General features: G+C 61.8%; 1 protein-coding gene across 1 annotated transcript in view; it reads left to right on the top strand.

Moving 5' to 3' along the window:
- The window catches only part of UGT8 (UDP glycosyltransferase 8), a 44,940-nt gene that overhangs the window by 8,921 nt on the left and 11,709 nt on the right, over positions 1-24,310 (top strand). Inside the window, exons 2-3 of the mRNA XM_036241452.1 lie at positions 9,967-9,994; positions 10,876-11,699. Of these exons, the coding sequence (XP_036097345.1) occupies positions 10,878-11,699 (822 nt within the window). The 5' untranslated portion in view covers positions 9,967-9,994; positions 10,876-10,877. The remainder of the gene's footprint in view (positions 1-9,966; positions 9,995-10,875; positions 11,700-24,310) is intronic.

Raw genomic sequence — 24,310 nt, 5'->3', positions numbered from 1 at the left:
CGGTCGCCTCCCTGGGAGCAGAGCAGGCTCAGCGCCCCTGCAGGGCCGGCGGACAGCCTCCTCCGGTTCCGGCTCCGGCCCTGCTGTGGAAGCTGCCAGGTCCTGGAGCCCGTGGGCCTTCCGGCTCCTGGGCCGGCCGTGGGAGGGGGCAGGGGACGCGTGTCACACACTTGCTTCGGGGAGAAGAACCATCAGGCCGGCTGCCATTTGCCGGTGTCCAGGCACCTTGCGGGCGGGGAGCGGAGGCCCTGCCACCTGACCACTTAGCCGTCCTCCCAGCAGGGCTTGGAGAAGCTTTTTGTCCAGATTTCGAAACGATGTAGACGCTACAGAATCGGGCTGCAGCCGTCCTGCCTGCCTCTGGGGGCCCTCAGGGGTGCCCAGTGATTATGAACGGGGCGGGGCTGGGCCTGTCGTCCGTGAGCACAGACCTGGCTGTCCTGCTGCTCCGCGGGCCTGAGCGCTTTCTGCCTCTCCCCAGCCTTGGTGCTGACACCTCGGGTCCCCTCTTCCTGTCCTCTCCCCGCCCTGCCCGGAAGGTGAAAGGCACGGAGGGGGGAGGGTCTGGACCCGACGGGGTGTCCTGGGCCGTGCAGGAGTCCGTTCAGGCGCCCACTTCACCTGCGCTGTCCCTGCAGAACTCCGCCCCGGGGCCACGGGACTCGGTGACTGATTTAATCTGGGAGAAAGTCCTGCAGAGGTTTGAGAAGGTCGTCTCTGAGGGTTTTCAAAGATTGCTGGTTCGATGGTGTGTCCCAGAATTTTAAAAAGTCCATCTGTTCTCCGACGGGGGCAGGGGCCCCTTTGCAGAGTCTTCGTCCGGACCAGGTAGGGGACGCTGGCTGGGGACCCTGGACTCGCGGAACCGAACTGCCCAGTGGCTCGCGGCAGCCCCGGCGCCTGGCCCGTTTTCTACAGAGGGTGGGACTCCGTGACCGTCAGTTTTGAAACGGGGTCTCTGACTGATTTCCTAAATGAAAATACACATCTTAAAATGTTATTTTGCAACAAACGTGTCAAGGGCGTGTGTCCGTGTATTTACATTCCTGGCGACCTCGGGCTTATGATTAAGCAGGGTCAGCGCTGTGCTTACTGGGGTCCAGGTGCGCTTCTGCGTCACGGTGCCGAGAGGAACGCTCCCCGCTGTGGGTCGGCCTCACAGGGAGCTGGGGAAATCCCATCGGGGTTCCCCCACACCCACCACCACACCCCAGTGAAGGCGGTGAGGAGGAAGCAATTCTAAAACACGAATCAGGCAGCATTGTTTTAAGCAAAGCGTGTACCGTTGGGACGTGGAGACTTATCTGAATGCGGCTGTAGATTCATGAAACTTGCCTCATTTCTGTAAGGATGAGATCAGAGTCCAAGCAAAGCCTTTCCGTTGTTTGCGGACGGTCGGGTCGGCCACGTGGCGCAGGTGGCTGGGAGCGTGGTACCAGCCGGTCTGGACCACTCTCAGAAACCACCCTGCATCCCTGCGTCTGCGTGTCCCTGAGCCTCTGTCTCGGGGCCTCGGCCTCTGCCCATCTCCTGAAGGCACACAAGTGCCGTGTTGTAAAACCGGGAATGTCATCGAGATCGAAAGTGTTTCATGACTATTTCCGTCTTTATCAAAAAGCAAAGCTGCGCGGTTTGAATGGTGCACGTTTACCGCGCCCCGTAACCCTCAGAACGGTCCCCGGGCTGGCAGAGGGGCCTCAGGCGGGCCTGTTAGACATGCAGATTCTCAGGCCCCTCGAGGTGTGTGGACTCGGACTCCCAGGCCGGGCCCAGCAGCCTTCGCCTTGAGAAGCTTGCTGGGTGGTTCCCACGCCTGCTGGGGTTTGAGAACCACTGATCGGAGACCCTGAAGAACGTTCGGGTTTTTAAAAATATTTTTTATTGATTTTTGGAGAGGACGGGAGAGGGAGAGAGAAACATGGTGGGCTGCCTCCTCCTCACCCCTCACGGGGCTCAAACCCGAAACCCCGCCATGTGCACTGACCGGGAATCGAACCAGTGACCTCCTGGTGCACAGGACGACCCTCAGCCCGCGGGGCCACGCGGCCAGGGCGAGACTTGTCCAGTTTTCTCGTGTGACAAAGGGCCAGGTCGTCTTGGGGACAAGAGACCATTGTTGTCCTTTCCTGGTTAGCTTTTGTCACCGAAACTGACGACGTATTTACTGTTACTCACTCGTTGGTATTTGGGAGTGTCAGGTGTCATAGGTCAGGTGAAATCGAAAGCCGGCGATGGGACCCACAGAGGATCCCACTCCTCCTCCCTCTCGCCATCGAGAGGCCGTGACCGTCACAGTTCGGACGGCGTGACCTGTGGGCTGCCCGAACAGGCCGTCTCGGGTTACCCAGGTAGGGCCTGCACCCCAAATCCATGACTTTAAATACCTTACTCTTATTTATTTATTTATTTTTAATCCTCACCCAAGGATATTTTTCCATTTATCTTTAGATAGAGTAGGAAGGAGGGAGAGAGGGACACAGGGAGATGAACATCGATCGATGTGAGAGAGACTCATCGACTGGTTGTCTCTGCGACCCCAACCAGGGCCGGAGACAAACCGCAACCGAGCACGTGCCCTTGGCTGGACTCCAACCCGGTGTCATTGGTCTGTGGCCGACGCTCTAACCGCTGAGCCAACCTGGCCAGGGCTCTTGTTGAATGATCTCCCGGGGACGTCGACGATACTTCACAGACACGGGGACTTCGTGGTCGTTTAGGTTGAAGGTGTGGCATTTAACCCAGTGGACGTTGAGAGGTGCCAAGACCTCGGGGATGTGCTCACATGTGCCCGAGAGACGGGGTACGTTGTCGCCAGTTGTCTGAAAATGGGGGTTGCTTGTCTGTCCGTCCTGAGGGCTGCGTCCTGGGCTCCGACTCCTAGACCACACACTCTGACTTAGGCCGTTCTGTTTCTGACCCGTGTTCTGCCAGCCCGTCGGGGGAACTCTGTCAGACTCTCAGATGCAAATTCTGGGGGCCCCAGACGCCCGCCATGTGCTCGCTCCCTGGAGGCTCACGGGGGTTCTTTTGGGTCAGGCTCTGGAGAGCCGTCCTGTTGGGTGACGGAGTCTGTGGTCAGCGTCACCGCGAGCTACTTGGACACTATGTGAGCACGTCCGAGCGCAGGGTCTGCTGGGCTCCGTTTCCCTCATTTCCATCGTATCTCCCCTGAGGATGCCGGAGGCCTGGGCAGCTGTCATGATAAGGAGCCTTGACTTTCTCTCTGGGCGGCAGCACCGAGGTGTCCGGTCGGCTGTGCGCTGCCTCTGTGGCCATGGGCGGCACCGAAGACAGTAGGACAAGGTTCTCCCTGGAGGGGTCGCCGTGCACCCCGGGCACCCTCAGCACCCAGGCACCCTCAGCGTCCGGGCACCCTCAGCACCCAGGCACCCTCAGCACCCGGGCACCCTCAGCGTCCGGGCACCCTCAGCACCCAGGCACCCTCAGCACCCGGGCACCCTCAGCGTGTGGGCACCCTCAGCGTGTGGGCACCCTCAGCACCCGGGCACCCTCAGCACCCGGGCACCCTCAGCGTGTGGGCAGCCCCATGGGCACCCTTAGCGTGCGGGCACCCTCAGCGTGTGGGCACCCTCAGCACCCGGGCACCCTCAGCACCCGGGCAGCCTCAGCGTGTGGGCATCCTCAGCCCCATGGGCACCCTCAGCGTGCGGGCACCCTCAGCACCCGGGCACCCTCAGCACCCGGGCACCCTCAGCGTGCGGGCACCCTCAGCACCCGGGCACCCTCAGCACCCGGGCACCCTCAGCGTCCGGGCACCCTCAGCGTCCGGGCACCCTCAGCACCCGGGCACCCTCAGCGTGCGGGCACCAGGAGCCGGGTGTGCTGCCGCGGCCCGTCCCTCAGTGCTGTGCTGTGGCTTCTCTCTGCTCCCGCACCACGTCTTCACTCTGTTGAGTCCTGTTTCCATCGGTGCAGGTTGGCCTCGGGGTGCAGTGTTAGTCCTGGAACATCTCCACCGTCCCTTCCAGATGACTGTCAGATGAGAAACCCAGTATTTAAAAAAGGCAGAAGTGCCCTGACTGGTTTGGCTCAGCGGTTAGAGCGTCCGCCCTCGGCCCAAAGAGTTCTGGGTTTGATTCGGCCAAGGGCACGCACCTCGGTTGCGGTTCGTCCCCAGCCCTGGTGGGGTCATGTGGGAGGCAGCCACTCGATGTGTCCCTCTCACGTCGATGTTTCTCTCTCGCTCTCCCCCCCCCCCCTATCTGAAGATAAATGGAAAACAGTATCCTCAGGTGAGCACAAAAAACAGTCGTGACAGAAATTGTGAATGGGGCCTCCTGGCGGTGGCTTTGGTGGTTGGTTCTGTGCCGTCGGGAAGCGGGCCCAGGTGTCCGCCCGTGTCCAGCAGGTTCCGGGGTGACGCTGTCACCTCTTGCTGGTGCCCTGATTCTTCCAGACCTTTGAGAAGCATCATCGTGGGGAGGAGGCCGATGGAGGGAGTCTGAGCACCGTCATGTACTGACCGCGCAGCTGTCCGGAGGGGAGGTGCAGACGCCTGCCAGCCCCCGCCCCTCGGGCCTGCGTGTTTCGAAGGCTCTGGCCTGTGCCCGCCCCCAAGTCACGGCGTTCCCCTTTTCCCGGGTGGTGTGGGCCCCTCGCATTCGGCAGTTGGCTGGTTCAGCTCGAACAGGAGCTCAGCCTGCCCAGGACTGATGCGTGCGTGGAGCCCGCTGCTCTGGCTCTGCAGCTGCCCGAGGCCCGGCTGCCCGAGGCCAGCGTGTTTGCTCAGCTTCGTTTCTCCTCTGGTCACCTGGTGGGCGGCAGGTGGACCTGAGACTGGCCCCCCCGCCGTGTTCCCAGCTCCACGGTCTCACCCTGGCCCCTGGGGCTGGGAAGGCTCTTTGCTCGTGTGGACGGGCCTGGGAGGAGGGGTGCCCCTGAGCTGCAGGGCGCTGGGGGGCAGGGGGCTTCTGCTGACCCGGGACGCGCCTCCCCGCCCTGCCCAGGACTGTCCCTGTCCTGCAGTCCCCCCCGTTCGGGGCACCCCACATGGCTGGAGGGCAGACTGAGAACGGCAGGCCCCCTGTGGGTGGCCGAGTCACCGAGTGGGTGAGCGCGAGCTGGGCACAGCCAGGGTCCGGGGCTCTGGCGCCGGTGGGTCAGCCTGTGTCCTTGTCCCACACCTGCCCCGGAGGGTGCCTGCTGCCCGCCGGGATGTCGGTCACTGCAGGAGGGTGAGACGTGGGGCCTCCCAGGGCACAGGGCAGAAATGCACACTCCGCCTGGGCTTCCCGCACCCACCGACCAGAGTTCACGTGTGTGGCCAAACCCGGCAGGACAGAGGCTGGGCACCTGGGCTGAGGTTTTGGCTGTGACCAAGGAAAGTGCTCGGAGGACAGGGAGCAGGTGCCGCCCAGCCTGGTGTGGTGTCCAGCCTGCGTGGCCAGCTTCCTCTCCGTGCCTTCCTGCCTACACCTCCGGGCCCTGACGTGTGATGTGCGAGCGGCAGGTGAGGTGAGGGCCCCCGGGACCAGCCCCTCTCACCAGCAGTGTCCCCGGAGTCCAGACACGGACCTGACCTCAGCGCCTGGGGTCAGGGGCTGATGCAGCTACGAGCTCCTCATTACAGTTGGGTAGACGGCCCAGGCCGGGTTGGCTCAGCGGTTAGAGCGTCGGCCTGCGGTCTGGAGAGACCCGGGTTCGGTTCCCGCTAAGGGCATGTTTGTCCCCGGCCCTGGTTGGGTTGTGTGGGTGGCAGCCAGTTGATGTCTCTCTCATGTAGATGTTTCTCTCTCTCTCCCTCCCGCTCTTTCTGAAGATAAATGCAAAAATGTCCTTGGGTGAGGATAAAAAAATAAAAATAAAAAAGAACTAGGAAGACGACGCTGCCAGTGGAGGAGGGCGTCCGGGTCGAAGCCTCGGGCGCAGCCGGCACTGGGGTTCCCCTGGGCACCCACTTAGGGGGCGAGAGTGACACAGGCCCAGCCTTCGCCCACACCTCTGCCTTTGGGAGCCCGAGCTGCGCCGGAGGGACACAGAGCACAGATGTCAGAACGAAGTTTACGTTTATTTAAAAGCACCGGCAATGACACCGGCAATGACACCCCGTGAGCCTTTGCTTGCTGCATGGTTCTCCGGAGACTCACTTGGAGAGAAGCTGCCGCAACCGTGTGCACGCGGCGGCGGGTGGGACGTGCGTGTTTGCTCGTGTGCCGTCCACACAGCGCCGTGTGCCTGCGGGAGCCGGAAGGGACGGCTCCGCGGCTGGGCCAGGCGGCGTCTCCCCCTGGCCTCCCGAGGGCCGGCTCAGCCCCTGCAGACCAGGTTCTGCGGCAGCCAGGCCTGCAGGCTGGTCCCCTGGGCAGGAAGGCAGCTGGGTGGGTTCGTCGGGAGGGAGACACTGGAGAGATTGTCGCCCTGCTCGGACGCTGCCTGTCGGAGCCTGGACTCTCCAGTTCGGGGCGTCCCTGTTCCGGGCATTCACCCGGCGCCTGCCTTCCCGTCCCGTCCCGTCCTCAGTGAGCTGACGGCAGCACGAGATACGGGAGGAGCGGAGCGTCCACGTGGGCCACGGGCGACCCCACTGTTGTTGGATCAGGAGATGGAAGAGCATCTTAGCACAGGGTCACGGGGGCACGTGAGGTGAGACGTGTTTCGAGGGGAGAAGAGGTGCACGGAGCTGAGTTCTCGTCACGGCGAGGTCCCAGGTGCGCTGGGTGTGGCCGTGATAAATCAGCCCGTGGACGCCAGGGAGGGTCCGCTTTTCCCGGGGGTCCTAGGGCTCAGAGCCCCGGGGCCTCGCTGGTCACGCGCGTGGATGAGTGTTGGGCGTGTGACCTTGAAGCAGAGCCGCCGTGTCCTTCGTGTTTCGCCCCAACTAATTCACACTCACATTGAGCGGCGTCCCTGGGCTTGGGGTGTTCCTTGCACGGAAGTCATTTCTGATGTGACGCAAAGGTGGAGGCAGGTGTGCAGAATGAAATCCACAGGGGTGTGGATTTGGGGTTCTCTGCAGACCGGCTGTGGGTGCAGCTGCAGCCTCCGGGGTTTGGAGCAGGAGGGTGAGGGGTGTCCCGGGCTAGAGAGACGCCCCCAGGCAGGCTTTGGTAGGAGGGCGTCTGTGTGGAGTCAGCAGGCAGCTGGCGTCCTTGACGGAGGTCAGGGCCGTGTGGTAGGCAGTGGCACCCAGCGAACAGGCCCCTGACCCCCAGGGGAGCGTGAGGGGCACTGTGGGTAGTGTGGACCGTGTCGTGTTTGGTGAAGACTTCAGAAATCGGGAGAATCCAGGGAGGGAGGGGCGACGGAGGGCCTCGTGTGGCCCCCCAGACCTCCTGCCGCCCGGGGAGGGCCTCCCTCTCCTCCTCCTCTGCGCCTGGGTCTCGTGTCTGTCCTTCTGACCACGCTCTGGTGCTCGGGTGTCATCATCGTTTTAGGGGAACGTGGGCTCTGTAGGTGACATGTTGACCTGTTTCTCAGTGTTGGGGGTATTTTGTCACATTGACATTTTGTTACACGGTTGTGGCGGCTCTGACGCTCTGTGAAATACTCCAGGTTGGGCCTCCCGACGGGCATGTCCGCGCACACGAGTCTGTGCCCGTGACCTGGCATCTCATCCCCGTGTTTCAGAAGTTCCCACGGAGGCGTGAGCTGTGCCGCACCTGTGGGTGGCGAGTGGCCATGGCAACGCCACCCCTGCTGACCTCAGGAGGGAAGGCCCGGGGTGTCCTGCGCTCGGTCCTGGGGTGTGGTTGATGCTCCAGTCTCTGCGCTGGGCCCCTGGGGCAGAACCGTGCAGCTGGGGGACGGCAGGGGGGCGGGGTGAACCTGCCCCCCGGAACTCACAGAGAGAAACCCACTGACGTGTCGAGGGCACACGGAGCTGCGGTGGCCCCGGGGCGCTGTCCTGGGAGGCGGTGGCTTGAATTTTCACAGCCGTCAGCGCAGGACAGGGCTCTGAGGTGCCACCCACACTGCTCCGCAGGGCTTTGGACAGAAGGACATTTTAAAGAACATTGTCTTCCGCCCTGGCCGGTTTGGCTCAGTGGTTAGAGCATCGGCCTGCGGTCCAGAGAGACCGGGGTTGGGTTCCCGCCAAGGGCACATACCTCGGTTGCAGTTTGTCCCTGGCCCTGGTTGGGTCGTGTGGGTGGCAGCCACTCGATGTGTCCCTTTCACATCGATGTCTCTCTCTCCCTCCCATTCTATCTGAACAAAATATAGAAAAATGTCCACGGGGGAGGATTAAGAAAATAAAGAAAGAAAGAACATAGTCTTCCTGCACCTTACTCTTATTTCCTCGTGTCCTCAGGAAGGGGCTTGTCATACTTAGTGCAGTAAACAGATACGCTTCCAGCTGATTTTAAAGGAGTTTCATGTATGTCATTGATCTCCGTCTCCCGCAGTCGAAGGTCCGCAGCAGAGCTCAGCGGCCTCGGGCGTCTGCCCGGGATGAGGGCGTTCCCACGGGTGTGCACACGGCTCCGGGCTCTGGGTTTGCTGCGGCGTCGTTTCGTGGGCTTCTTCGCCGCGTGTCTGCCGTGGGGCGGGGTCTGCCAGGGGGCGGGCTCTGCCCGTGTTTAGATCGAGCTGCCCGTTCCCTGTGGTCGGCGCGCTGAGGGCTCGCTGTGTCTCGGATCCCGGTGCTGCCTCCAGCAGGTGTGTCTGGAAATACCGTCCGCTGTCCGTGGCTTGTCTTCTCTTCGCCTGACTGGACGCTGTCAGAGCAGGGCCTGCGCCGCGGGAAGCCGGCGACGCGCTCTGTACCCGGACGGCGCAGCCGTGGCCGCCGCTGGTCCTTGTGTCCGTCTGAGGTTGCTGTCCTGCCGTCTTGTTGGCGTCTGAGCAGAGTGTCCGAATGATGCTGAGTGGGGTCCGTCTTTCTCACGAGGACGCAGACCTGGCAGGGGGTCTGGAGGACGTCTCCCGGGTGGTGGTGTTTCTGAGCAGTTACTTCCCGAATCTGGGTAGATTCTGCGCCCTTCCCTCCGTCCCACGTGGCTGCCGCTCGCCGTTGGCCGAGTTAGAATTTGAGTTTCAGCTCCTCCGTGCGCCAGGCACGCAGCAGCTTCTCTGTGGCCACAGGGGCCGCGACCTTCCGTCACCGGAGGTCGCGTGGAGGTGCCCGTCCCGAGCAGCGGCGTCTGTGCGCAGAGTGGACCGTTCTGCCCCTCCGGGTGGCTCGGCTGGTTGGAGTGTCTCCCGTGCACCAGAAGGTTGTGGGTTCGATTCCAGATCGGGGCACATGCCTGGGTTGCGGGTCCCATCCCTGGTCGGGATACAGACGGGAGGTGACCGATGTCTCCCATCAGTGTTTCCTCTTCTCTTCCTCTCGCTCTAAAATTGATGAACAAAACAGCCCATTCTGTGCAATGTGGTTTTACTCTGTGTTCGTGATGAAATAAAACATTAAACAAAGAGGGACGAATAGAACGGGAACCCAGCAAGGTTGTTCCCTGGTGGTTTGGTTTGGTTTCCTCGTTTGTGACGAGCAGTGAGGGGTGGTTTGAGCCGCAGCTGCAGGGACGCGGTGCCCGTAGCCCAGACGCGCACCCGTGGGGCCTCCCTGCCCCTGGCCGCCCCCGTCACGCGTGTCGGCGTGGACTCGCGGGGGGGCAGGCAGTGGACATGCTGCTAGGAAACCTGTTTGCAGAAATCTCATCCTGGGAATTCAGAACCGTCTGCCTCAGGTCCCCCGGGTCTCCTTCCTTGGGAGGGACAGGGGGTGCCCGGGGTGACCGCGTCCCCGAGACGCACCCTCGTCCCTCCCATGACCCTGGGATCCGCACACACTCACTTCGCTCTGTGCTCTCCCCACACTTGTGTGTTTAAAGCCCCGACGTTAGTTCGAGAACATGTAACAGGTTTTCCTGTGGTTAGTAGGCTCCTGTCATCTCAGCTGAAATAGTGTTTCCTTGGAGGGAGCCCGGAGGGAGCCCTGGAGACAGCGTGTCTGCGGTTTCATCGGTCATTTTCCTGCTACTGATTCTCTTCCTTTTTCCTTTTCAGGTTGCTTGCGGTGTTGAATGTTGAGAAGGTACAGTTGCTGAAACTTCGGTTTTAGGCGGTGGGGGGGCCTATCGAAGCTGTACCCTCAGGCGGGGGGCTTATCGGAGCTGTACCCTCAGGCGGGGGGCTTATCGGAGCTGTACCCTCAGGCGGGGGGCTTATCGGAGCTGCACCTTCAGGCGGGGGGCTTATCGAAGCTGCACCCTCAGGCGGGGGCTCACGCAGGCAAGCGGTGAAGTGTGATGTGGAGTAAGGGCAGGTCGGTTTGCTGCTGGGCCCACAAGTCCACTGAGTGGGTCCTTGAGGTGAAAGCGTCCAGTTACGCGGGACGTTACCCCAGGACCTTCCCTGCACCTGGAGGCCGCCTCAGCTCACACCTGTTGGGTGGGGTGGGGGCGGAGACTGCGGGCCAGCACGCTGAGCTGCAGGTGCGGTCAGGGCGGCCCTTCCGCGGGCACTGACGGAGACCAGCGACCCTCCGACGTCCTGCTCAGTGCCCCTCCCAGACAGGCCTGAGCGGGTCTGCGGGGACCGGCGTCCGGGTGACAGGCAGACACTCTGCACCTTGTCTCCTCTGGAAGAGTCTTCTGCAGAACTGCTGCTTGAAAGAAGCAGTCGCTCGCGGAGCCGCGTTTGGTCGTTAACTGGGCATGTAGCTGCCGAGAGGGAAGATTAAAGTGGGAGCCCAGCCCCGCCTCCCGGACCCACACTGGAGTCTCCCCGATGTCACAGGTGTGGTCCGGAGCCTCCCGGTCGCCCGGACGTCTGCGGAGGCAGCTCTTAGCGAGGTGGCGGTGTGTCCCGCGCACCTGAGCTGCCGGCTGTGCGGGTGGAGAGCGGGGGTCCTGGGGCAGAAGCCCGCGTGGCTGGGGAGGACCGCCGTGCTCAGCGGGCTCTGTGTCGTTGCAGCTATGACGTCCCGCGTGCCGTTCCTCGTGCTCCTGTGGGGCGCCCTGGGGATGGCGGATGCCGCCAAGATCATCGTGGTGCCGCCCATCATGTTTGAGAGCCACCTGTACATCTTCAAGGCGCTGGCGTCCGCCCTGCACGCACGGGGCCACCGCACCGTGTTCCTGCTGTCGGAGGGCCGCGAGCTGGCGCCCTCGCCCCACTACGGGCTGCAGCGCTACCCCGGCCTCTTCAACAGCTCCGCCTCGGACGCCTTCCTGCAGGCCAAGATGCGCAACATCTTCTCGGGGCGGCTGACGGCCGTGGAGCTGTTCGACATCCTGGACCACTACACGCAGAACTGCGACATGATGCTGGGCAGCCGGGCGCTGATGCGGGCGCTGCGGCGCGAGCGCTTCGACCTGCTGCTGGTGGACCCCAACGACATGTGCGGCTTCATGGTGGCGCACCTCCTGGGCGTGCAGTACGCCGTGTTCTCCACCGGCCTCTGGTACCCCGCCGAGGTGGGCGCGCCCGCACCCCTGGCCTACGTGCCCGAGTTCAACTCGCTGCTCACGGACCGCATGAGCCTGGTGCAGCGGATGAAGAATGCGGGCGTGTACCTGGTGTCCCGGCTGGGCGTCAGCCTCCTGGTGCTGCCCAAGTACGAGCGGATCCTGCAGAAGCACGGGCTGCTACCCGGCAAGTCCATGCACGACCTGGTGCAGGGCTCCAGCCTCTGGATGCTCTGCACGGACGTGGCGCTGGAGTTCCCCCGGCCCACGCTGCCCAACGTCGTGTACGTGGGCGGCATCCTCACCAAGCCGGCCGGCCCGCTGCCCCACGTAAGGCCCCTGCGCGTCCCCGGCGCCCGCCCACAGCGCGCCCCTGTCAGGCGGGTTTGCAGGAGCGGTAGGGTGGTTATTTGATAGAAGGCTACCTGAGGCAGGTAGGACCCAGAGCCCACCAGGTCCCCGTATCGGAGGGTTTGGGTCCCGGGTCCACGGTCCTGCTCTGAGTGTGTCCCTGACGCCCAGGGCTACTCTGCCACGTGGTTGGAAACGGGCTGGAGGGACTGGTGACCGAACCCTCACTGCAGTGAGCGGTGTGGTGAGATGGCTTTGCCCGTGTCCAGGTGCCACGGGTGCCGTGGACAGAAACCACGTGGACAGAGTTCTCTTCTTGGCATTGAAACAACCAGAAAGTTGGCTTTAAGCCGGTCAAGGGGACTGTGGGAAGCCCACCCACCACGCTCGTTTTCGGAGGCCGGGATGGTGGCCTGTAGTGGCGGTCCCTGCCCGAGTCCCCTGCCCGGCTGTGCTCACCTCCTCGCTGTGTCTGTCTCAGCAGCAGGTGAGTTATGGCCTCAGGTGCGTCCGGGGCTTCCTGCCGGCACCCTGCAGCGAACGCAGGGGGGCCGTGGTTTTCTCCGTGGTGGCGCTCCTCATGCCCATGGCAGGCAGCGCCGCGCACCAGCTCGCTGCTAGCTCTGTCCCGCGCACGGCCCTGGCGGGTTCTCTCCCAGCGGCAGGTGAGGGCTCACCGGCAGTCTCCCACGGGGGTCACGTGGCGTGGACGCTCCTCTAGGCTTTTCTGACACACCCGCCGGAATGTATTCAGGGACAGTACCTGGACGTATTGCGTGGGACGTGGGACGTGGGACGTGGGACGTGGCTCCCGCAGGTCTGTGTGCCATCAGCCCGGCCTTTCCAGCAGGTGCCCGAGGGCACAGTTCTCAGACGTCGCGGCTGACAGCCGTGGTCTCGGCCGCTCAGGAAGCCACCAGGCTGCTCCTGAGTCCTTGCACAGTCCCTCCCCAACGCTGCTGGAGCCGGGGTGCAGAAGCCACTGTGGGAGGCGGGTGGGCAAGCGGAGGGGCCTCAGCGGTCACTGGCCACCTGCCCCGCCCCGCCCCACCTGTCAGCCCTGCGCCTTCTCTGCAGTGTCTGGAGCCCAGCAGGAGCTGCGGTGCATTTTCCGCTCCTTCCCCGGCCCCACCAGGGAGACGCCAGCACCCGGGTGTTTCTCTTCCTCCCACAACCGGGCTCCGCCCCGGTGCTCCCCTCGCGGCCCCTCCGGTTTCACGGAGTTTTCTCAGGGTGCCGACCGCGTGGAGGGAAGGCAGTGCTTCCTGTTTCCACAGTTTTGGGTTGACGCTGGCGTCCCCTGGGCCGGGGACTCCCTGTCCTTCCCCTCTGGGCCCGTGGTCACAAGCCCCAGGTAAGCATCCCCGCCCGAGGCGGCCACACGCGTCTCCCGCAGCACTTCCGGGCCGTTCCTCTCGCTCCGGGAGGCGCCGGGTCTGTGAGGTCAGACGCCGAGGGTCACGCGTTCCTCCTGCGTCTGTCCGGTGGTCTGTCTGACGCGGCCCGGAAGCGAAGGCGTCTCTGCGGCGGGGGAACGGGTGGCAGGCCGGCGCGGCTTTGGGCCCACGAGGCCCCACTCACAGCTCCACGTTACCTCCTGGGTGTCCGGCCGGGTCGGGCTTTCCAGGTGTCTGGAGGTGATTGGATGGGGGTGTGATTTCACACCTGGAGGACAAGGGGCGGAAACATTCTGAAAGACACGATTCAGAAGCTTGCGTGACGTCTGTGCCCCAGGAAACTCCGAGCGTCTGGGTCACCTCTGTTCACTTTATTCACTTTATTCACTTTCCCTCAATGTGAGGAGGCCCATTCACTGGTCACGCAGGAGAGTCAGCAGGTCACCTGCTCCTGCAGGGCCAGTGGGATCCTCAGAGTGGAGCCAGGTGAGTGAGGAGCCAGGTGAGTGAGGAGCCAGGTGAGTGAGGAGCCAGGTGAGTGAGGAGCCAGGTGAGTGAGCAGCCAGGTGAGTGAGGAGCCAGGTGAGTGAGGAGCCAGGTGAGTGAGGAACCAGGTGAGTGAGTGAGGAGCCAGGTGAGTGAGCAGCCAGGTGAGTGAGCAGCCAGGTGAGTGAGCAGCCAGGTGAGTGAGCAGCCAGGTGAGTGAGGGGCCAGGTGAGTGAGGGGCCAGGTGAGTGAGCGGCCAGGTGAGTGAGCGGCCAGGTGAGTGAGCGGCCAGGTGAGTGAGGGGCCAGGTGAGTGAGGGGCCAGGTGAGTGAGGAGCCAGGTGAGTGAGGAGCCAGGTGAGTGAGGAGCCAGGTGAGTGAGGGTTCAGGTGAGTGAGGAGCCAGGTGAGTGAGGAGCCAGGTGAGTGAGGAGCCAGGTGAGTGAGGAGCCAGGTGAGTGAGGAGCCAGGTGAGTGAGGAGCCAGGTGAGTGAGGAGCCAGGTGAGTGAGGAGCCAGGTGAGTGAGGATTCAGGTGAGTGAGGATTCAGGGATCTTTGTCCAGACGCCGCGGCAGCTCCTGCCACTCCTGTCACTGTCCACGGTTTCCGCACAAAGACAGTTGGTCCCTGATTTCCCGTGGCAGCTCAGAGGCCACGAGGACTTGACGGGACAGGGGATGCAGCCGTCAGGACCCTGGAGCTCGGAGGGGGTCAGGGCATCAGCAGAGCAGGTGCTCGGTGACGTGTGGGACTGGGGTGGAGAGAAGTTGTGTCTGGACCGTGGGATTTTCACCTGCGCCTGAGCAGCACGGGGCCGCCCGGGGGTCCTGGCCACGTGGACTGAGCGAGACGGAGCCCCTGGACCACGTACATGTCCTGGCGTGGTTACCGTGTGGGTTCACTCGGGCAGGGAGGCCTGTACACGGGTCCCAGTTTGAGCAGGGCCTGGGAGTGTCACGTGTGAAAGAAGTAACGACAGGCGTCCCTGCAGCTTTCCGTGGCTTCACGGGGCAGTGACACACCCGGACAGCATCACACGCTTATTCGTTACCGTGTTCCTTGCCGATCCCGAGAGGGATTCCCGGTGGCGAGGTGGTCAGGCCCTGTCGGAACCACGGTCTCGGCCACTTGGCAGCTTCTCTGCCTGACGCAGACACCTCGCTCAGGTGCCCGGGGTGGGTGTCACCTGTGCTCCGCCCTGGACCGGGCAGCCCTCGGCTGGCACCCTGCCGGGCACCCAGCAGCCCAGTCTCTGCAGTGAAGTCGAGTGGCTTCCGTGTGGCTGACGAAGAGAAAAGGAGTCACCGCCCACTTCCCTCTGGGCAAACGGACAGTCTCTCCTGACCTGAATGAGGACAGTGGCCTCCGCACCACCAAGGTGACCGGGTGCCCTGCCCGGTGTGCTGCTCCGAGGTCAGCAGGCTCGGGGTGTCCTTCTCCCGGCTGCAGAGACATTTTTAATTCAGGGGAATTTGGTCCTGGGGCAGGTGCAGATAAGAGCGGCAGAGATAAGGGACCCAGGCAGGGCCGGGAGCCTGTCATTCTGTCCTTCCCGGGACGGCCTCGGGGACACTGGGCAGCTGGCTCCTTGGACTCAGGCCTGGGAGCGGATCCGGTTGTGCGGAGAGTAAAACCAGGAGCTCAGGGTGCGTCCCAGCCGTCCCTCCCTGTGACACGGCGGACTCAGGCCCACGGGGGACGTTTGAACAGCATGCCGCCCGGAAGTTGTGTTGTCTTGTCCGACGTGAGGCTGGACGGAGGCTGCAGCCACCGTGGCACGTTGAACAGGGTCCTCTACTCAGAAGAGGTGCCCTTTGTACTTGGTCCCTCCGTTTTTATTGTCACGGTGGTGGTTTGGGTTCTTCTTTGGGATCATGTCCTGTCCCTCGCACCCTGTTGTTGAACATGTTCCTCTGTGTCTCTCGCTGCAGGTCTGAGCTCGGGGGGGGGGGGGTCCCAGTTCCAGGTCCTGGCTCTGAGCTCGGTCCCCTCCATGCCACGCTCAGGCACCTCGCGGGCTCCCTGTGGACCCCATGAACATGACATGTTCTCGCAGGTTTCGGGGTTGAGCGCGTGTTTTGTCTTCCCTCTGTGGTGAGAAGCCGGGTACCCCCGTCAGTGCAGGTCCCTGGCGGGGTCAGCAGCTGGCTGTCCCTTGGGCGGGTGGTGGCTCCGTGTCCGGGCTTTGGGAATTCCCTGGCGGCAGATGGGTTAGGGAAGGTAAACCTACCTGTGAGCTGACCTGCTTCCGTGCTTCTTCGAGTACAGCCAGTGCTCAGGCAGCGCCTGTTGCCATGCTTCTGCTCAGATCGGGGAAGGTCCTTGCAGAGCGGTCGACGGGGCTGGTTTGCGTGGCTCTGAGGCGAGCCAGGTCCTCCAGCTGCGAACCGTGCAGGGAGCAGGAGGGCAGCGGCCCAGCCGCCTGCACCCACCTTCCTCGGGGGGGACGGCCTGTGGCTGGGGGGCCTTCGTGCTTGTGGATCAACGTTCATTCACGTTGGAAAGACTGACTGACGCACTTGCCAATTTATTTTGCAAAAACGGGATAAAATGGGGTTTTCTACACTTGATTCCCAGACCTTTGGTCAGTGAAGGCAGCTCAGGTGGCTTGATGAATATTTAAACCCGGGGGCCCGCACAGACTTCGGGGAGGCGGTGAGGGGTGTGCGGGGCTGGGGGGCAGGGGCCCTCTCTGTGGGCTGAAGCCGAGGGCACCATGAACTTGCTTGCGGGCGGTGTCCCAGGAGGGGCTCGGTCTGAGCTGGTGACGCCCCGTTGGAGGCCGGAACTAGGCCTTCAAGACCAAGAAGTCAGGATACCACGGGAGAGGGGGCCAGAAGCGGGGCCTCAGAATCCAGGAAAGAGGGTTTCGGGAGGGGACAGTCCAGTGGTCATCGCCGCCCAATGGGCGTTTTCAAGCGTCCGTCCTGTTCACTGGACTGTGTTAATTGTTGCAACAAAAGACTGAGCTCACACTGTCCTCTGATGGTGGCTTCGGTCGACTGCGTGAGTTGCCCATGAAGGGGGCAGAGCCCAGTGGGGCACCCGGGGTCCATGTTCTCCAGGACTCCAGCCAGGTTCGGGGGGGTCACTTGGCCTTCTCGGCCCGTTTGCTTATGGCTCAGTGTGGGTGGGTCTCTGGGTGGGGACTGGACTGGTTTCTCAGCGGTGGTTTTGCAGTGGAACATTTGCTGCTGCATACACTTCCGTTCTCCGCGGAGGGCACTGGAGATGGGCAGGCGTGTCCGGAGTCCAGGCCCACAGCCCCGTGCGGCTGCACCACACGGAGTGTTCCCGGGGCAGAGGCCGGCCAGAGGCTGGTGGGCGGGGGAGCGCCTGGTGAGGTGTGGGCGGCACTCAGAAAGGCTGTCCACACAGGGCCTGGTTCCTAACGAGCATGGTTAACGTTCGAACCATCACTTGGTGTTATTTTGCACTGTCAGAAAATTCACTTTTATTGAAGGATTTTGAGAGAGTTTTAGGACACACCAAGCTACATGCACCTTTCGGTTTTCCTCTCCCCTTAAAAACCACACCTTTCAGCTTGTCACAGAGAGTTTGTCCACAGGTCTTGGGAAACACACTCTCCCCGGGAAGGCAGGCACGGAGCCACGGACAGGCTGTGAGCCTTCGCCGATCTGGCTTCGTTCCGGTGAAGTTCACGCCAGGTTGGAAACGACGCCGAACAGTGAACAGGGGGGGCTCTTCCTCTCTGCAGAGTGGCTGCCGGAAGCGGGGTGCAGTAGCCGCCCCGGGCTCCTCGCGGGAGGCCCGTCGATTTTGAAGGCCCGGCCTCGCCCCTCTCTGCCCCCGGCTCCCCAGCCACGCCCTCGGGCCTCTCGTTTCTCTCGCTGCACCTTACTTACCTTGTTTCAGGGAGTCTTACAGGACATGTTCCCTAGATGACGTTCAGATCACACCGATTGGCTGGGTCTTTGTGATGGACAGGGTGGACATTTCAGCAGGCCGGTGCCATTCGGGGAAGGACGTTAGGGACAGACAGCCGGGAAGTGATGGACATGCTAATGGCAGGCACCGTGCAGCCATGAAGCAGAACTTATCTTCCCGCGGTGGACATGGCCCACAGTCACGTCAACACGGACCGCCCAGTTTCTGCGTAGACATGCTCAGGAGCATGTCTACCTTCAGTCACGGTGACCCGGCGCAAATCCTTGTGACCTTGTGATAGTGAGCAGTGTGGGGCCACGGACTCGGGAACCCAGGCTGCTGCCCGGGCCCGCAGGCTCCGCGACACAGAGGGCGGGGTTGCTGCTGTGGTTGAGAACGCGGCCCCTGGGCTGAGCAGGCCCCCCGCCGCTGCTCCCTCCGTCGGCAGGGGCCCTGGGGTGGCTGCCAGCTGGCGGCCACAGCTGTGCCCAGCGTCTCCTCGTGCCGGGACTCGCCAATTAGGGCCCCAGCCGGACAAAGCCGCCAGTGCCGTGGGCACAGTGCCGTATTGTTTGAGAAACACAGATGAAGACTCTCCCCGCGTCAGAGCCTCGTCAGTGAGCCTCTGTGCGGAGTGTGTGGTGTGGGCTGCGGTGACGGCGTTCTAACCTGCTGGGAGTGATGTGTCAGTATCGTCCGTTACGAACCGCAGCCGGGTCCCGCGGCCAGGCTCCCACGCGGCCTTTCGGGGACGTCTCCGTCTCTCTCCCTCATTCTGCCCCAACCTGACCCCCACCCCGGGCCAGGCAGCCTGTGGCCCCTCGTCCACCTGCTGTGAGGCTGCCGCCTTGCCTGGGCTCCCCGTCCTCTTCCCTGACACCCGTTTTCTACCTTGGCGCGGAGCAGCGAGCGGATGCGGGACCCTCAGGGCCGCGTGGGTGCTGACAGCGCGTCCGTATCACCTTCCCAGGGGTGGTGAATATTTTATACTGAAACTGGAGGCCTGGAGGCAGGAAGACACAGGTCAGAAGAATCAATACCAGCGGCCGCCTGCTGAGTGAAGGGCAAGGGGTGGCTCAGACACGTGGGCACGCCGTGCGCCCCCGAGTCAGGCCCCCCACGCACCTGCGGGCTGTGTCTGAGCTTCTCCAGGAAGCTGCTCACAGCCAGCACCAGGCCGACGGCAGGGTCCAGAGGGAACCGGACTGTGGCCGTGTGGGGCCGACGCCCACGCCGTGGGTTTGCGCCATCGGCTGCTTGGAGGTGGAAGGGGCCAGAAAACACTCGCTTGAGAAGCTGGGAGGTGCGGAAAGTACTTCAGTGCGTTGAAAATGTTTCAATCACGCAGCTTTGCTGGAAACGGCTCCTCGTTCAGAACTGTGAGTTCTGGAGAGTTCTGAAGCGAGGACTGAAATGGAACACGGCACACTCCTAGTCTGTGTGGTTTCGGGCTCAGTGGCCTGTTCTGTTCCACGGACGCGTGGTATCAAACCTGTGTCCCCAGAGCAGCGGGTCCTGGATGTCAGAGACCTGTGTGGCCTCCTGGCCTGCGTCCTGCGTCCTGCGTCCTGGCCGTCACGGGTGGCGGGCGGAACTGTAAGCCGAGAGTAGACTGCTCACTGAGGATCAGCCGGGACCACGTTTGTGCATCTCTGGATTGTGGAGCATCATGGAGAAGCTGTGCATTCCATTAAATACGCGGTTCTCATACGGCATTTTAAAAATACGCCGTTTGCTAAGGAGCACTGTGTTCTCAGCATTTCATGGAGAGCTGGGTTTGGGTGTCCTTTCTGGCCATCTCGCCAGACTGGACGACGACTGAGAGCCGAGGAGCCAAGGGCAGCGCCCAGATGTCAGAACGAGTTCGTGTCCTGACTCACCCGGACCTCCAAGACCGCCCTGCCCAGGGGGCCCCCTCTGTGGGCTCCTCAGCAGCCCCGAGTCTTAGCTCCAGGCCACGGCGGGAAGGGTCAGACCGCGAGCACGTTTCTGAGGCCAGAATGCTGAAACAGTGAGAGGGGACAACGGAAAACCGGACAGGAAAAGGAGACCCTTCAGAGTAACTCGATCTCAAAGGGCCGCAGGGCACCACAGCCGGCCCCGGAGGACGACCGTGTGCACTGTATCAGGAAGGCAGCCGAGGGGCCTTTCGGGAGGACCCCACGGGCCAGGTGGCCTCTCCACAAGGACACTGTGGACTGGGGACCAGGGCTCCTCCATTAGTGTGGCCTGGGCCTCACACCTGCCTGCTGGTTTGCTCGCTGAGTAAGCAGTGTTCACTGTGTGCGGGTGCTGTCCGTCTGGGGACACATCCCCGGAGCTGTCCACCACTGTCTGGGATTCTAGAGCGGGTCCCAGGGAGGACACCGCGTGCAGATAGATGAAGGACGCGGTTTCGGGCTCCCTCACCCGGTCATCAGAGGCCATTCGCTCCCTCATCCGTCCAGCATTTCGTCCCAAACACTGATTGTGGCTCAGGTATTCTCAGTGCCGTGGCCCAGCCGGGTAATGACCGTACCCCACAGAAGGACCAAGGGGCCTGTGTTAGTGCCCAGATGAAGATTTTAATATTAATGCACAGCGTATTGATTATTTCTTTCATGGAGTGTGCCTTGGGTTTTGTATCTAGAGAGCCATGACCAAACCCAAGGTCATCTGTTTTTCTCTTGCCTTACCTTCTAGAAGTTTGTGTTTTACATTCAGGTCCGGGATCCATTCTGACTTCATATTTTTGAAGGGTGTGAGGTCTGTGTGTGGATTCATTTCTGCACCTGGATGTCCAGCGGGTCCAGGGCCATTTGTTGGGACACAGTGTCTCTGCTCCTTGTCAGAAATGAGTTGACTGTCTCTATGGGCGTCTGTTTCTGGACTCTGTTCCATCCCATCAATCTGCATGTCTGTCCTTCTGTGGGCACTGGCACCACACTGTCCCCATCCCTGTGGCTGTGCAGTTGTCTTGAGGTTGGTGAGTGTCCCTCCCCCACTGTGTTCTCCGTCTGTGCCGTCAGATCCCTGTGGGCTTTGCCGCCTCAGCAGCTTGAGCCTCAGCTTGTTGGCATCACAGAGCAAAGTGTCGGCTCTTCCTGTCCACGGAATGGACTTTCTCTCTAGCTACTTATTTCTTGATCTCATGTGTCAGGGTTGTGGGGTTTACCCCGTTTTGATCTCGTAGATATTTTGTTAGATCCATACCGGAGCATTTCGTGTTTGGAGATGCGGATTTAAATGGCACTGTGTTGTTAGTTGCATATTCCACTGTTCTTTGCTGGCTCACCGGGAGGTGGTTGACTCTGTGTGCTAACCGCACATCCTGCAACCTCGCCTGATCGCTTTAGTTCCAGGAGGTGCTTCTGTCGATTCTTTTTAACTTTCCACAGAGACAATCACATCATGTGAACAAAGACCGTTCTTTCTGTCTTCCCAGTCTGTATATTTTAAATTTCCTTTTCTTGTCTTATTGCATTGGCTAGGCCTTTTGTGAAATGCTTCTCTTGAGTATATTGATCTGATCATGAGATTTTTCTGTTTTAGTCTGGCGATGTCATCGAGTCTATTAACTTATTTTTGAATGATGAGCCGACCTTGATGCTAGGGATTTTGTTGGATTTGGAGAATGTACAATACCCGCAGAGGAATGGTAGGGTTGGAATGACTCCCCTTTCTGGTTACTCTTCTCATCTCTGTTTGCAAATGGACAGAACAAAGCGTGTGCTCATCACACTTTTCCGTCCACCTGTGTGTCGAAAGCTCGCACAGCGTGACTGGTCCTTTTCAAATCGAATTTCAAATGTTACAAGGTGACGTCTAGTTGTCGTGCGGTGGACGGGAATTTCACTGGAGGCGATGAAGGGAGCAGACAGGAGCAGAGCTCCCACGGTCCGAGGTGTGTCCCTGGGCATTTAATAAACCCTGTGGTCAGGTGCCTGAGTGGCCGGGACGGAGACTTGGCTTCTTCAGCTTCATTAACTGGGTGGAATTTTTCAGCGGCTGTACCTGAGGTTTTGGGATTTGGAGCCTGTGGTTGGTTGGGTGTGACGGGAGTAGACTCTGCCTGCAGCGGCGTTGCTCGGGGAAACGGGACGGTGGAGAGAGAGCATGTTGCTCCGTCCGTGCCCAGCATGTCCCAGCCCCCAGGTAGCAGCAGCCGCTGTTCCAGCAGGAGGCTCGTCCACTCATGGTGTATGTAGTTAGATTTATCGATGTGTCTTTCAATACGAAATCTTTGGCCAAACCTGTTTTTTGTTTTTAATCAGACCTGCCATGGCTGTGGACACTTTGCTTCCCGAATTCCTCTCGTGAGTTCTCACCTGAGTGAGCCGCGGTGTAACTCATGCCGTGGCCGCCGGGCAGCGGGGGACCCGGGCTCAGCAGCTCGGTGAAGGAGACTCCACGCTCCCTTCACTTCACCTTCCTCTCGCCTGGCTTCTCGGGCTTGTGAGCAACCCAGCGTAGTCTGTGGTGTGACTTTCTGTTGGTATATGAGACAGATGTATTTATTTTAAAAACGGTTGTTTTTAGGGCCCATGAAAGGGAAAGTCATAGAAAAATAAAGCGTGGGCCCTGGCCGGTTTGGCTCAGCGGTTAGAGCGTCGGCCTGCAGTCTGGAGAGACCCGGGTTCGGTTCCCGCTAAGGGCATGTACCTCAATTGCAGTTGGTCCCCGGCCCTGGTTGGTCGTGCGGGTGGCAGCCACTCGATGTGTCCCTTCACGTCGATGTTTCTCTCTCTCTCTCTCTTCCTCTCTCTCCCTCCCACTCTATCTGTACAAAAAATGGAAAAATGTCCTCGGGTGAGGATAAAAAAAAAGAAAAGAAAAAGAAAAATCAAGCATGGGATTACTTGTCCACTGCTTTTCTCTCGCGTTCAGAGAATTCGTTTCAACGCAAACTCGGGGGCTGGTGTTCCTCAAGGGGCATACCTGTGGGCGTGTGACCTCGGGCCAGGGTCCGCCTCACTCGGACAAACAGTCGCCCATGGGAAGGACTGCTTTTCTCCAAAATGGGGAATCTTTGGAGGGCTTTGAAAGGAAAACAGAAAAAACAAACCCTTTTTGGTGCTGGCTATTCGAGGGTTTCAGTTGTGGTTTTGCCGTGAGCCCGCGGTGAGGCCTGTGCAGGGCCTGGCACCCAGGCTGCAGGGTCACCTCCCTGAGACCTTTCTGTCTGCAGGACGTCACAGGACAACGTCCGCGTGCAAGACCGGCCGCAGAGCAGCGAGGCCTCTGGGAGGGAGGGGACCCTGTGGGCCGTGTAGGTTGTACTGGTCGCACAGTGTTGGTGAGGGACATGCCTCAGCCGGCCGCCTGGAGCCAGCTGGGACAGTCGGGAGTCTGGGGAAAGGGAATGAGCCCTGTGCTAACAGGGACGCGGTCAGGGGCCCCTGTGTCCTGTGGTCCGTCGGGTGCTGATGGACAGGCACTTGTGGGCACAGAGCTGCCCTTTCGACGGCGTCTGCAGGGAGCCACCTGGGGCACCGTCCTTTCCAAAGCACAGCTGGTCCTCACGCTTCAGTCCCCGTGAGCCTGGGTGGGCAGGGTACAGAGGCTGCTCCGTGGTCTCTGGGGGGGCGGGATGCCCGTGAGCCCGGGTGGGCAGGGTACAGAGGCTGCTCCGTGGTCTCTGGGGGGCGGGACGCCCGTGAGCCTGGGTGGGCAGGGTACAGAGGCTGCTCCGTGGTCTCTGGGGGCCGGGACGCCTGTGAGCCTGGGTGGGCAGGGTACAGAGGCTGCTCCGTGGTCTCTGGGGGGCGGGACGCCCATGACTTCTGCACTGTGCAGGGCAGAGCCGTCGGCCTCACCAGGGCTGACTCGGGTCCTGTTCAGGGGCCGGCACACCGTGGGCACCGAGGTGTGTGAGACAGGAGCACGCGCCTCCCATCCCCTCCCTGTCCCCTCCTCTCCGGCTTCAGGACCTCTGTGGCCCCTCGAGGCTGGAATTGTGCCGAGGGCCTGAGGGACCGGGGACGGCTGAGCAGGGTCCCTTGTACCCATGCACCTGCGTCTGTTTGTTTTGTTCTGAAAGGATTCGCAGGCACGGTGGTTAGGTGAACGGGCCAGGCTGCGTGACTCCCTGTGGCGTGACGGTGCGTGTCCCTGGCCCGGGGCTGTGCTCTGGGGCCCCGACGTCACGGACGGTGTGAGTCAGAAACCACTGACCTGGACGGGATGGCCGGTCCCCACACTGCCTGGCACGCAGGGTCTCCCGGCTGAGCCCCAGGGCGAACCCAGCTTGGCAGGGCCCCGGGGTCCCCTCTGCTCAGGCGCAGGTTCCTGCGAGTCCCCCCGCCCGAGGGGCTGTGTTGTTGCCGAGTGACGGGCTGGAGACCGTCCAGCTGTGGTGGTGTCTCTCAGGTGTGGTGAGGCCCAGCCGCTCAGACCAGCCTGTGTGGGTCCTGCAGAGCTCTGTGGACGGCACCCGTCCGCCCCGCTGTGACCCTGTGACCCCGTGACCCCGTGACCCCCCGTGGCTGTGGGCTCTAGTCCCGCTGAGGGCCTGGTTCTCGTGCTGTGCTGGACCACTGGTCTCGGGCTGGTTTTTCTCTGTCGTGAGGGTTGTTCCGCCGTCTGTCAGCACAGGTGTCCGGACAAGCTCACAGTAGGTCCAGGTCTGTTCTTTTCCCCTGTGGCCCCTGGGCCTGCTCCTCACCGGGCGGGTCCGTCGCTCTTCACTGAGGACTTTTCTCTGTAGACGTGAGGTTCTCCCTGCTGCCCGGCTGAGCATCCCGCCCTTTGCCCAGAGGTGCCCCCCGCTGCTGCCGGTCCTGAGGCCGGGCCCTTCCCCAGCCAGCACCCAGCCCCGAAGGCACCCAGGACCCCAGGGCGG

The sequence above is a fragment of the Molossus molossus genome, unplaced genomic scaffold (assembly GCF_014108415.1).
Source record: "Molossus molossus isolate mMolMol1 unplaced genomic scaffold, mMolMol1.p scaffold_m16_p_4, whole genome shotgun sequence".
NCBI classification, from domain to species: domain Eukaryota; kingdom Metazoa; phylum Chordata; class Mammalia; order Chiroptera; family Molossidae; genus Molossus; species Molossus molossus.
The sequence above is the reverse complement of the archived record's forward strand: the minus strand, read 5'-3'. Positions and strand labels throughout refer to the sequence as shown.